The sequence below is a fragment of the Pochonia chlamydosporia genome, chromosome 3 (assembly GCF_001653235.2).
Source record: "Pochonia chlamydosporia 170 chromosome 3, whole genome shotgun sequence".
In the NCBI taxonomy this organism is placed as follows: Eukaryota; Fungi; Ascomycota; class Sordariomycetes; order Hypocreales; family Clavicipitaceae; genus Pochonia; species Pochonia chlamydosporia.
In genome coordinates, this window is record NC_035792.1 from 4475813 (window position 1) to 4488409 (window position 12597).

The 12597-nt window shown below is 51.6% G+C and overlaps 5 protein-coding genes and 1 non-coding gene across 6 annotated transcripts; 3 read left to right on the forward strand and 3 right to left on the reverse strand.

Annotated features, from left to right (window-relative positions):
- Positions 1-488: 488 nt before the first annotated feature.
- VFPPC_13775 (zinc finger protein) lies at positions 489-2526 on the reverse strand (the record flags this gene model as incomplete). Its single annotated transcript, XM_018291547.1, has 4 exons — positions 489-1346; positions 1413-1607; positions 2112-2187; positions 2378-2526. 4 exons carry the CDS (start codon positions 2524-2526, stop codon positions 489-491), a joined length of 1278 nt encoding a protein of 425 aa, XP_018145889.1.
- A 1813-nt stretch (positions 2527-4339) lies between these two features.
- Positions 4340-5749, forward strand: VFPPC_05176 (survival factor 1; the record flags this gene model as incomplete). The annotated part of the gene is made up of 4 exons (XM_018284412.1): positions 4340-4362; positions 4472-4687; positions 4764-5565; positions 5654-5749. The coding sequence occupies 4 exons, from the start codon at positions 4340-4342 to the stop codon at positions 5747-5749; spliced, it is 1137 nt and encodes a 378-aa protein (XP_018145890.1).
- Positions 5750-6568: 819 nt separating this feature from the next.
- On the forward strand, positions 6569-7012 carry VFPPC_13776 (hypothetical protein; the record flags this gene model as incomplete). Its single annotated transcript, XM_018291548.1, has 2 exons — positions 6569-6778; positions 6833-7012. 2 exons carry the CDS (start codon positions 6569-6571, stop codon positions 7010-7012), a joined length of 390 nt encoding a protein of 129 aa, XP_018145891.1.
- A 133-nt stretch (positions 7013-7145) lies between these two features.
- On the reverse strand, positions 7146-8028 carry VFPPC_05177 (mitochondrial k+-H+ exchange-related domain-containing protein; the record flags this gene model as incomplete). The annotated part of the gene is made up of 2 exons (XM_018284413.1): positions 7146-7539; positions 7589-8028. The coding sequence occupies 2 exons, from the start codon at positions 8026-8028 to the stop codon at positions 7146-7148; spliced, it is 834 nt and encodes a 277-aa protein (XP_018145892.1).
- A 932-nt stretch (positions 8029-8960) lies between these two features.
- Positions 8961-10655, reverse strand: VFPPC_05178 (C-8 acyltransferase; the record flags this gene model as incomplete). Its single annotated transcript, XM_018284414.1, has 1 exon — positions 8961-10655. The coding sequence occupies one exon, from the start codon at positions 10653-10655 to the stop codon at positions 8961-8963; it is 1695 nt and encodes a 564-aa protein (XP_018145893.1).
- A 1669-nt stretch (positions 10656-12324) lies between these two features.
- Positions 12325-12419, forward strand: VFPPC_17269. Its single transcript has one exon. It is a non-coding gene; the product is annotated as a tRNA-Ala (tRNA).
- Positions 12420-12597: the final 178 nt, after the last annotated feature.

Consider the following 12597-nt stretch of genomic DNA (forward strand, 5'->3'; position numbering starts at 1 on the left):
TGAATTCATAGCTAAACACTTTTATGCGATCCGCTCTAGTCGATACCTTGACACCCTGTACGCCAACAACTCCTCGTCTTCAAAGACTCGCCGCCACCTGGGGGGGCTGCACCACGACAGGCACAGTCCTGGCCTTGGTCTGAAGGTATCTAATGGTATCAATTCATGTACTTTTTGTTTCCCTGTTTTGCCGCGCCATTTTGTTTTGTAGTTCCACCCAAATGAACCTTGCCAGGTCATCAATGAAAAAGGAAAAGGAGGACATAACGCGCATTAATAAATAATACAAAACAGTTTGTGTGATTCACAACTGTCGATAAGGTGGCATGCCCACATTGTCTTGTCGTATGCCAAATATTAGTTGTATGTGTCGTAAAAGTCAGCGAGAACGCAGCAGCCACTCAGCGAGGCATATTCCTGTGCGGTTGGCTCGTTGCGATGTAAAAAGGAAAAAGGGTCATTATCATGGGCATTCTCGTTGCCTTTGCTCACGACTCTGAGGAGTCAGCCACGGCGTCTTCAACCAAAGGCTCGGTAGGCTCCTCAGTCTCCTCGGGAGCAGCTTCAGTAGTCCCGTTGGTGGTCTCCTCAGCCGCTGGTGTTTCAGCAACTGGCGCCTCGCTCATTGTCGCATCCACGGTACTAGGCTCTTCTGTTTGCTCTGCGGCAAGCTCCTGTTGCGACTCTGATTGTTCTTCCGCCGGTGCCAGGGCTTGGTCCGCAAGGTGAGCATCTTCGTCAGTACGGGATCTTTTACTTGGCCGCTCCAAGTCACCACCAAGGGCATCCTTAACCGCCTTCAACTCCAACTCCAGCTCGTCCAGGCGGCGCTTCAAATTATTCTCTCGGCGATGGCTATCGTCGAGTTGGGTCTGGAGCTGCGAAGCGCTCTCCTGACTGGCGTCCAGCTGTGTCCTAAGCTGTGTCTGCTCAACGCCAGCAACTTCTTGTCCGCGTCGGGCAGCGGCTTCTTGTTGTTCAAGTTGGCTCAGTCGGCCCCTGAATAGCTCGTTGATGACTTCCAGCTCGCTAACTCTCGTCTTGAGGCTCGAATTCTGAGCAATCAGCTGCTCATGTGTTTGCGGTGCGTCCCGATCGCCGTTTTCCGAGGCGCCGTTAAACCCAGTTCCTTGGTACGGGTCGTCAACCATGAATGAGGGGAGCCCTTGGTTGTACATGGATGGTGTGCCGGTGCGGGAGATGGGAGAGTCGGATCCATCGTTGCCGTTCGCCTTGTGCGAAGTTCGACGTATAGCTTGGGCGGCGGCGACGGCATTGTGCGCAGAAAGGTCGGCTCCATTTACATCGGCGCCCAGGCCAAAGTTCTGAGCCGCCTGCTGCTGTTGCTAAAGGAGAAAGAACGGGTCAGACATGTCTTTGTGCTTGTCGAGGATGTGCGGAAGTTGATTTACCTTCTTCTTTGCCGCAAGGTCAGGTCGAATCGTTTTTACACGATTACGGCTCTTGATAACGTCGGTCTTCAAAGAGATCGGTCGAGGGCGGCCATGCAGCTTGAGGAAGAGGCCGCAGGCGTTGCAGAGCACAGAGCCAAACTCATCGCGACGCCACAAAGGAGTCGTGGATGTTGTGCAGTTTTGGCATGTTGGCTGCGTAGGGGAAGTGTTAGTGGCCATCATGTTGCCGGTTGTGCGCTGTGGAAATGCGTGGGTGAATGGGGAGGCGCCCGGCGATAAATAGGCTGACTGGGTACAGATAACTATCGTGATCGATAAGACGACATGACGATGCAGGAAAAAAAAAACTTTTGGTCTCCCGCATGCGCCCGACTGATAAGCGGCGATAAGCAAGCCACGTTTTGCGACAGACCCAGCAGCCTCCAGTAGCCTGCCCGGGATTACCCACGATAAGACACGTGACCCACTCTTATCTCACGCGATAAGGATAGCAATGTCAAATCGTGGCTCCCTGCCAAGGATGCTGCAGCGGAGGATAGGAGAGACCTGGTTATCGACAAGCAACACCAAAGTACTCTCCTGAGCTCCATATGCGTCTTGAGAGATGAGCAAGCTCAAAGGAGAAGTGTCGAGGCGTTCAATCTCATGCAGGATTGGTGTTTTATTTGGGTATTATCGCGGACTTGTCAAACTCACCAAATTGCCGTTCCCATTAGTCGCGGCTGGCGGCGTGGCCCCTGTGTAGGTTGGATTTTGCGGTGCTGCAGTCGCTCTGTTTATGAGTATTAGCTCCATATACCGATTGTTGGTGCTGGAGGTTTGATAGTGAAGTTGACCAGCCTAGACTTCTAGGCCAGTATAAATGAGCCTAGGGCCGGGCAGTGGCGGCTTGCATCGACGCTGGCATATTGACTCAAGATTCGCAATTATTCATAACTCTGGCTTCAATACAGCTTCCATACCTCAGTTGCGGTGAAATCTGCGCGACATTGCTCGCCGCGAGGGCGGTGATGGCGGGGAGTTGTTGCAAGTTTGCAGACGCCGAGGTGGAAGTCGAGCTGGGTCGCGAAATCGGCTCGGTGACTTGTGGCAGGATCTGGGGCTCCTCCATGATGATAATCGGCGCTGTGTGTATGTTTCGTCGGATACAGTATTTGCTATGGTATCGGAATAGAGAGCGTAGAGAGTCGCCGAACTCGGTCGCGACTTGTTGCCAACCCTACGTGTCGATAGCGATGTCGATTAAGAGCGGATCAGAAGTACGACGGGAAGACTGTTCGTATGTGCGTAGGAAAAGATTGCGCGACGGAGATGGGTGGTGAATCGAGCGAAGGGAAAAGGCGAACTCGGAAAGGTATGGCGCGTCGCAAAACAAAAACTTTTGATGGTGAGCAGAATAAGATGTCGGCGAAATGGTGGCAGTTGAATGAATGGCTGAAAAGAAGACAGCATGCAACGAGTACAGGGCAGAAATGGGGCAACAAACACACAACGCTTCAAGGAAATAGTGACGTGTTGTTGATGACGGGCATGTGGTGAATAGGAGGATATGACGATGGAGCGCCAGCAAAAATCGAAGGAGTACAGACAGTAGGGAAGATGGGACTATTTTTGATGATGAATAAGGACCAGCCAGACCAGACCAGACTTGACCACCCCAAAATTGGCTTGACCAGAACGGAGCACGCGGCGCATACAAACTCTGCACCAAACATTCGATGGATACCAGATGAGACGTGTAAAGCCAGTCAATGCCAGTCGAGGCACGGCCAGGCCGCATGGGGAGCGGTTAGCCCCTGTAAATTTTGGTTGGGGCCTTGCCGGGCCGGAAGTGGCTAACCAGACTGGCTGGGACTTGACATGCACAGGACTGAAGCAGACTGGACCAGACACAAGAGCCGGGCGCTTCTTGACCACTTGCAGTTGAGGAGAACCACTGCGGCCGCTGGTGAGGGCGAGACGGCGTCCAGTAGCAGGTCGAATCTGGTCGCTTCCGTCAGCAACTCCCGACATGTAATTTCAAGTTCAATTTCAATTACAGCGTCATGCCGTCGGGCGGTGCGAGACGAGGACACATGCAGGCAAACTGGAGGGGTATGCAGTCTGTGCAGGGCATCGAGGCTTGATGACTTTGGCATCAACCAGCACGATCAGCTCAACTTTGACATCAGCCGCTTGCACAACTACCTAGGTACTTACAAAGCAGCCAAGGTGCCTACCTAGGTAGTTTGCCCACGGCTGAGTAATGCAATCCTGCTTTCGTCTGTTATTTCCCAGACCCTGATATCTCCTCGGTTGGTCCAACAATTTGACTCCTTGCTATGCTCTCCAATGTTTATTACTTAGTATGCAAAGTGACCAGACTAGAATAGCAAAATCGAATCGAGCATAAGAGCGGAAGGCCCACTGTCCAAGATGATTTGGCTCTTGGCGTCATATGCCAGCCCACTCTCAGCTTTTCGCCCTACCCACTTGACTTGACATGACATGATGAAGGTCGTTATTATTTGGCTTCCGTACTTGACTCTTTTGTGCGGTCTGGTCTGAGGTGTGCAGACGGACTGCCACGTTAATAACTGCATGGTTTAAGATGGTCCGGTCTGGTGCCACCAGTTCTGCCCCTCCAGCCCCTCCAGATGTCTACATAGTCCTCCAGCCCAGCCTGGCTTTGTCAGTCCCAGCCATCCAGATCAAATCAAATGTCAAATGCAGGCCCACGACAGCGGTGAGTGAGGTACCTGGGTCACTAAACTAACCCAAACTAGACCCTGCCACTCGACGACATCGCCGTCGGTCTGCTGTTCCTCTCATCTATCCACCTTCAAACCTTGTTCCCATCTCCTACTTCAATCCTCTTTTCCTCCTTCCTACGAACCTCGTCTTTTCACACACTCCCTCTAATCAACACACTGTCGATTTCCAGAATGTTCAATTGGGCGAAGCAACAGTAAGTCGATCGAGCTCTTTTCTCTTCCGCTTGGCCTTCATCGTCAACCCCGCCACTCCATCGCAATACCAACACCAGCTAACCATCTGCCGGTCGCCGGCACTTCTAGGTTGGCCAACGTCGCCGGCACTCAGGAGCCCATCTACGGCCCGTCTGCGATCAAGTCGGTGGCCGAAGAAGGCAAAGAGACTCCTTTTACCGAACTTACCCGCGATGACTTGAAGTGGACGGCCATGGAGTCGACCTGTGTCGAGACCCAGAGCTTCTATCTGATGTCGGACGACGGCCACATCGGTCTTGCGCAGGTCATCTACAGCAACGTTGCGTATGTTTTCCCCTCTCCCCCATCCTGTGCGTATGTGATTTAGCACCAAGGACCCTCTGCTAACATACATCCCAAGTGGCGTGCGAACGACTTGCCAGTTCAACTCCAAGGTCTTCTCCAAAGATCCTTCCAAGCCCCACCTGTGGTGTTCAACCCCTCTGAACAACTTTGAATTCAACGAAGACAAGACGGCCTGCTATGCCGACGACTGCGCGCTCGAGCTCTCCGAAGACGGAAACGAATACACCATCAAGAGCATGAACGATGAAAAGTCCATCGTTAACCTCAAGATTACCCGCACAGCTCCGGGTTTCAAGGCTGGCAAGAGCGGCACCACCCAGTACGGAACTGATCTCGAAAATCCCTGGGGAAGCATCCGCCACGTCTTCTGGCCACGATGCGCCGCCGAGGGCACCATCACCACACCCGATGGCCCCGTCGACTTCAAGGGCAGGGCCATGTACTCGTTCGCTCTGCAGGGTATGAAGCCGCACCACGCCGCTGGCAAGTGGAACTTTGCCAACTTCCAGGGGCCCAACTACTCTGCCATCATGATGGAGTTCACCACCCCTCCCTCGTACGGCTCAACCGTGGTCAATGTTGGCGGCATTGTCAACGACAAGCAGATCATCACGGCCGGTCCTGGCCACGAGGCTATCCACACCGAGGTTAAGAACGACTCGGAAAACGAGTGGCCCGAGCCCAGCTCTGTCAAGTTTGAATGGACAGGCAACGAGAAGGATGCCAAGCCGACCAGTGCCGTACTGGAAGGTCCTCTCGGAGACCGAACGGACCGTGTGGACGTCATGGCCGAGGTGCCTGGCTTTGTCAAGACGATTGTAGCCGCCGCTGCTGGTACGAAGCCGTATATTTACCAGGTATGTTGCCATTTTGCCGTTTTCCCCGTTTTCCTGTTTTCCCGTTACCAAAGTAGGGATAGAACGGCCCAGCTAACACGCAGCGCAGTACGCACCAAAAATGACGCTCAAGCTCAAGATTGGCGACGAAGAAATCACCGAAGAAGGCCAGCTATTCATGGAGGCTACGTTCATCACAGAATAGGCCGGCGCGAAGATTCAACAAAGAAAAAAACAAAGATAGATTGAGAAACAAAGTGTGAGGATTCTAATATTTGTGCTTGGAAGAGATGGAAGAAACGACTGCATGCATTACACATCGTGTTGGGTATTACACACTAATAAACCAGAACAGGCGTTGGAGACGGTATTGGTCACTCGCTTTGATATATCCCTTCTTGTTCCTAGCATATTCGGCAAATATTCATCTTTTTTTTTTTTCGGTGTTGGTATTACGCCGAGCATTATACAGGTACAAAATTTAATACTCCTACAATGATGAGCTAAGGGGAGGTTGTGAAATGAGTTTTCGATTCCCTTCCGTTAATTGCAAAACGGCATCTAAAAGCAGCCGTCTCTGGTATATGCAACCAACCTTAAAAATTTTGAGTGTAGTCGTGGCTGGTCGCGACTCTTGGACACATGCCGCATTTCCGCAACCGGACAGCGCCGCAAGAGACAAGCATCGACATCCTCACTTGGCAGCGCGCTATTAAGTCTACCAATTTTCCAATTTTTTTAAAATTTTTGTCTTTCAAAAAAAAAAGGGGGGGAATAATAAAAAGCAGAAACACATAAAGGCAATCCTCTTGTAGAAATGTTTCCTAGTACTGGTGGTGCTACACAAAACACAATCCACCCATCCAAACTCACGCGCTACATTCCAGCCACATGATGCCAAAAACGGACAACAAATATACACGCCATAACTCAGAATAATATTCCGACTTCTCTCTCTGTCTCTTTGTTTTTCTATTGTACTCCTTCTTTTTGTTCTTTGCTTTATGCACAATCAATCTTCGACATGGACGCCTACAAGCCCGACTTCCCCTCCCCTCTGAATCCTCACGCTCCCCCACAAAGACGAGACGTCAGAATCAAGCGAAACGTGAGCATCAGTCCGGCACAGCGTCTCCTCCGGTACAAAGCGGCAGAAGCGTGGCGGTCATATGTCCTCCTCCAAGAGGCGAGAGAGTATGAGAAGCTGTTGATGGAGAAGATTGCTTTGAGAGAGGTGTGTTTTCTTTCTTTCTTTTGGCTAGTGTTGAGATGAGGCTAACTTAAGCAGGGTATGGGAAAGACTCAGGACTACATCGAGCGTGTTGATGAAGAAATGGGATATTTGGAAGAGGAGTATCAGTTCCATATGCCTGACTTGAGCTTCTTCACCCCACGAAGGGTTGTGCTTGCGATGGGATTGATGAGGCGGTTAGATGTGGGAGGGTGGTTGAGATGCGAGTCACAATGATACTCATCATTTGTACAAGGTGGTTGAAGATACATATATGAACAAAAGTCATAAGTAGGATACGGGCTGGTCCCATTCTATAAGGGGGGTGGTTCACTCCCAGTCTATACTAATTATACATTATCTCTTGACGTCATTGCTTCTCCTGTGTCTCTTTACTCTTTTCGTCCACGTCTTTAGTCTTGTCTGCATCTTTACTCTTCACACCCTCACTCTTCTCCTTCACATCTTGGCCATCCTCCCGCAACGCCTGCTCAACCTGCCAAATCGCCCTCTCCAACTCAATCTCCAGCGCCGGCACATCCAACGTCTCCGAAAACGACGTAACCTGCTCCTGCGTCAACAGCAACCTCTCCTTGCCGTCCTCCACGGCCCGTATCTCCCCGTACAACTTGTCCAGCGTCCTCGACGGCGTAGGCTTGAGCAACTTCTCCCCCACCAGCCACTGTATATGCTTGCCGCCCGCAATCGCCCTCCAATGCGACCAGGCTCGATACACGAGATAGAAGAACGGCAAGTTGGGGATCCTACAAATGTCAGTCAAACAAACACAACAAGAGCAGAGCAAATACGCACACTGGCACCAGCGCAAAAGGCAACGTAATCGGCATCCCCACAAAACACCACATCAACCTCCTCCGATGCAAACCCTCCCTCTCCCTCGCCAACCCATCCACCACGCGCAGCACATCCCCCTCGCGCAGCACACCTCCCGGAAACACCAGCTCCACCTTCTCCTTGCCCTCAATCTCCTCCTGGCGACGGCGCGTCGACAGCGGCGGCACGCTCTTCAGGCCCCATTCCTCGTAGGGGATGCGCCGAAACGCATGGTTCCCGTACTCGACCACCTTCTTCTGCCAGCCCGACGGCTTCTTCTCCCACTCGGACCATTTGCGGGCGGCGAAGGCGGTGCCCCTGTCGAGGAGGGACGAGTTGGGCGGCGAGGTGGTGATGTGTAGGCGCTGGGCGTAGAGGAATGTGCGGCGCGTGGAGAGGGGGAGGAGGAAGATGCGCATGGTGGTGGATGGATGCGTCGATTGATGAGTATGGGAGAAGCTGTTATGATTTTGTGCCCTTTTTGTGTTGTTGGAGTGGCGAGTTGGAGGCCGCTTGTGTCGCGAATTCGCCGCTGCGCTTATTGCGTGTCGGGGGGGGGTTTATTCCTCCATTTTGATATGGGGTTGCGGGTGTGTGATTTAATGTTCTCAGGCGGTTCGTAGGTTGAGCTGGTGAGGTTGACGGTTAGGGGGTGCGAATCGATGGGTGATGAGGTTGAGATTGCTAGGATGCTAGGCGACGATGTTGAGCGTGATGTCAGAGCTGGGCTAGAAAATTTGAGAGTCTGTTTGACTGCTTGCACCAGACTGTAATAGCTTGCTGCACATTGGTTTGGACCCAGTTAGGACCGATTCGATGCATTTGATTGATGGATGGACTTGGCAGAGATGGAGGATTGCCGGCTCCACAACCACAACCAGGACATGACCAACATAAGACCAGCCATGCAGTCGTCATGACTCCAACCAACACCTCCATGTCGGTCGAGCCACCCGATGGCCTGCACCAACACACCTGCGGCTGGAGCTGGAATTGACTGGTGGCACAGTCGAGTCGACCTGGGCTAGACCAGACTTGACTTCTGAGTTGACATTCTGCACATGCAGGTTCAAGCGGCCATGCCCTTGGCCCACACTACCAGATCAGACCAGACGCCATACATGCGGCTAATCAGCCAACGTGGGGACAGACATGGACCAGACATGGACAAAACACCGAACCGTGTAAGTCAAGTGGTCCTTTTCCAATGTAAATAAATCGTCTAGTGTCGTCGTCTATTATTGTTGCCAATGAGTCTCTAAGAAATGTGCCCTAGCCTATTTCTGTATCCGTAAAACACAGAAAAAAGAACAGAAAAGAAAGGAAAGGAAAGGAAACTCCAAAAAAAAAATCACTCAATCGTCTCGCTCACCCACTTCATCCACTCCCTGTTCGCTAGCAGCCGCCCCATAGACTCCTCATCCAACGTCACCAATATCTCATACGGCGAATCTCGCTTCTTCCCTGGTAGTACAAGCCCGGCACCCATATTCCACGCCGGCTGCGCACGACGTACTGCATCGGCTGTTCTCCCGCGTGAACCCGGTTCGTCTCCGGGCTCCAGTCCCGGCAGTCCAAATGCGATATCGCCACCCAGGTGACGCCATGAGTTGACGATGAAGTCCAGCGGATCCTGGGGATCAATGTTGACGCCCACAAGACGAGGGTCCGGCGCGGCTCGAAACATGGCCGTCCGCATCGTGACGCTCTTATCGTCGATGGCCTTTATAGATGCGTCGATCATGCATATCAGCTTGCCAAGCTCCTCTTCCCTAGTTGAAGTTGTGGCTGGTGACGCCTTTGGACATGTTGCTGATGCTGATGCTGTCTCTTCCCTGTCATCGCCAATCGCAAAATGACTATCGACGCTGGCGCTAATTCTGGGCATGCAAACTGCATTGCTTGCATATCCGTCTAAACCATGCTCAAACGCACGCCTTCTCCACGACGCCGGAACCAGTAGGTGCGCCATGGCGGTCGAGCTTCGCACATGAAGACCCTTGCCCTTGTCTGTGCCGTTGGTAATATTGGAGTGGTTGTTATTTGCCGTCGTGGACTTTTGTGGCTGATGAGATTCCAGTCGTGCAACAGTGCAGAATGACCACGTAACGGCCGCTAGACAGGCAAAGGTCGATGGACAGACGCCGTTGGCAAAAATAACGTTGCCCTTGGCCCATTTTTGTGCCAGGGACTTGAGCATTCCAATCTTGTCCTGGTTGAATTTAAAGATGCGTCCCGTCTTGGGAACATCGCCAAGAGCAGTCGGCCAGGCTTGGCGGTTGCAAGGCGCAGTCGGTCCTGTTGGTTCTGGCAGTATGGTGTATTCGGGGCATTTCTTGACGAGTCCCTCAAAGGACAGCTTCTTGACAAGAGCGGCCGTCTTGTCCTCGGGGATGTCGACGTCTATGTTGGTGGGATATCCAAGGTCGACCTTGACAGCATCGCCATTGACGGCACCGCCATTGACAAGGCCATGGACAACCGCAGCCGACGCGTGCTGAAACGTGTGAGCCGCAAAGTTCGACACAAAATTGCACATGCCAATGCCATCCGAGATGGAATGATGAATAAAGACGCACAGCAAGAGACCACCGCCTCGGATAACGCGTGCATGAACCTCAGTAACGGGCGCTCCAGGCCCGTCCGGTGTCAAGTCATACGACAGACCAAACCAGGGCCCAACAAAGGCCTTGCAGGGGAAACCCTGGGCCGCCAGCTCCGGGTAACTCCAGCCAAAGGGTAAGGGGTCAATGTCCCGTCGATTGTCAAAAAACTTGAAAGAGACTACATCATTTGGCGTCGTAGACAGGTACACCTTACCCTTTTCCGGCCCAAGACAGATCTTGCCAGCAAAGTGGGGGAATCGTCGACATGCAAGGCTGAGGGCACCTTGGATGCGAGTGCACAGCTCATCAAAGTCGTCCAGCTTGTCATTGAGCTTCAGGCAAAACACTTGCCGAACATAGGCTCGCATGGCAACCTGGTTCCAGGTGCTAAGGAGACGGAGCTTGTCCGAATCCGAATCCGAATCTGAGACCAAGACCATCCTGATCCTGCCCAAGATCTGGGGGTGGGATGGGAAGGCTTAGTTTTGTGTGCGGCGCGTCCTCTTTTTTTTTTTGCTCCTTTTCTTTTTTTTTCCTTTTTCTTTTCTTTGGCCTCTCTTCTCTTTTTTTAGTCCCTCTTGTTTCCTCTTCCCCTTCTCCTCGCCAGGCAAGGCACGCTCGGTAAACGGCCTGGTTTGTTTCTCGTTCTCCCGCTTATCAATCTGGGGTCGACGAGTATTTCTGGAAATGGCCAAAACGGGGAACTTGGGTGTCACCGCAACTTTGACCTTGCTTCTTCAAGTTGGGCCAAACGACGGGCCGTGCTGTGCTGCTTCGTCTCTACTTCCCTGTTGGTAGAAACAAGGCTCAAGCTAGCTGATAAAGAAAATCGCACCAGACCGAAGTGTCTCGTCTAGGCGAAAGAGTGCAAAATGCCTGCAATGGACTTGTACTCTGAAAAAAGAACAAAAAGTATCACGAGCAATCAAAAAGACGGCACGAATCTTTCTCGATCTGCGGCTCAAAAAAAGTGAAGAGCAGAAATGTAAAAATGGGGAAAAAGCAAATCTACGAGGAACCAAAAAAAAAAAAAGAAGGAAACCAAGAGGAATCTCCCCGTCTCAAGTATGAATCACGAAGCCCTCCAACCTCAACATCAGGCAAGTGTGAATGAGAAGCCCAGTCCTTGCGGGACTGTGACTCAATCGCACCTTCCGCAGGAAAAAGCAGATCTTTGTTCAACCAGCGTCTTGTCCAAAAGAAACGCCAAACCTGTTCTCTTGCTGGTCGACGACAGTTTCACCACCCCAACTTGCATGTACGCACAGAATCCAGACGTAGCCCGTGAAGTTTGACACTCGAATCCGGGTTTCGTCGGGAATTCCGCAAAACGTGAACTGGTGGCATCAAGGGGGAAAAAAAAATATGTCCAGCGAATTGTCGAGCCAAGCCTCATTGCCTTTTTTTCTCCTGTCACGTTGTGCATCTCGGTGTGTTTGGCGTCTCTTCATCAGCCAAGACCCCTTTGCTGGCGCATTGTTACAAAACTCGTGCTCTTGTGGGACGGCGCCAAGAAAAGGAATGGACAACACAAACACTGCCAGCTAATTCATTTGTGACTGTGTTCCCGTCGTGTATCGTACCAGCAGATGTGCTGTTTCAACGGCAAAGGTAGCAAACTAGATCTGCAAACGGCCCCACACATCTTCAAAGTCTACAGGGTAAGTCGTCATCTACTTTGATCTCATCAAAACCGTTGACAATAAACATGCATGCGTCAGGTAAGCTAAAACCAGGCTAATCATCCTCATCTACCTCAAATCCTGCCCGTTTCTCCCCTTCACGACACGATCCGCCTGCGCAACACCACCCGTCTAGATCGTCCATAGGTTACACCGTGACAAAACGCTATCAGTTGTGCTACATCCCGAGTGTGACGATAACGCGTGAGACACCAGCCACAAGGGAGAACGTGACAAAGTTGCAGATACGTCATATATGAAATATTATCATCCTAGATTCGTGCGAGTTATCATATTACACAAACTCACCTTGTTTCTTCACATCTGGGAGGCGCATCAAGTCGGAAGAGTGGACCCACCTACTGGTACGGGATTGGCCGCAAAGTCTCTTAAGAAATAATAACACCACCGCTTCCAACAACATCCTGGGCGGATGGTTTAGTGGTATAATACTCCCTTAGCATATTTCCACCTGTGGATCTAATCTGGGAGTGGTCCGGGGTTCGATTCCCCGTTCGTCCAACTCGGTGGTATCAATCCCACCATTATACACATCTTTTTTTGCTCTTTTTGCTGTTAAACTTTTGATCCGAAAGAGTCCAACAACTCCTTTCACCTTTGTGTTTGGTTGTTGCTTTTTTTGCTCTTATTCAAATTGTTTGCCATGTGACCGCTGGGTAACGCTGCTCCCAAACCTCCA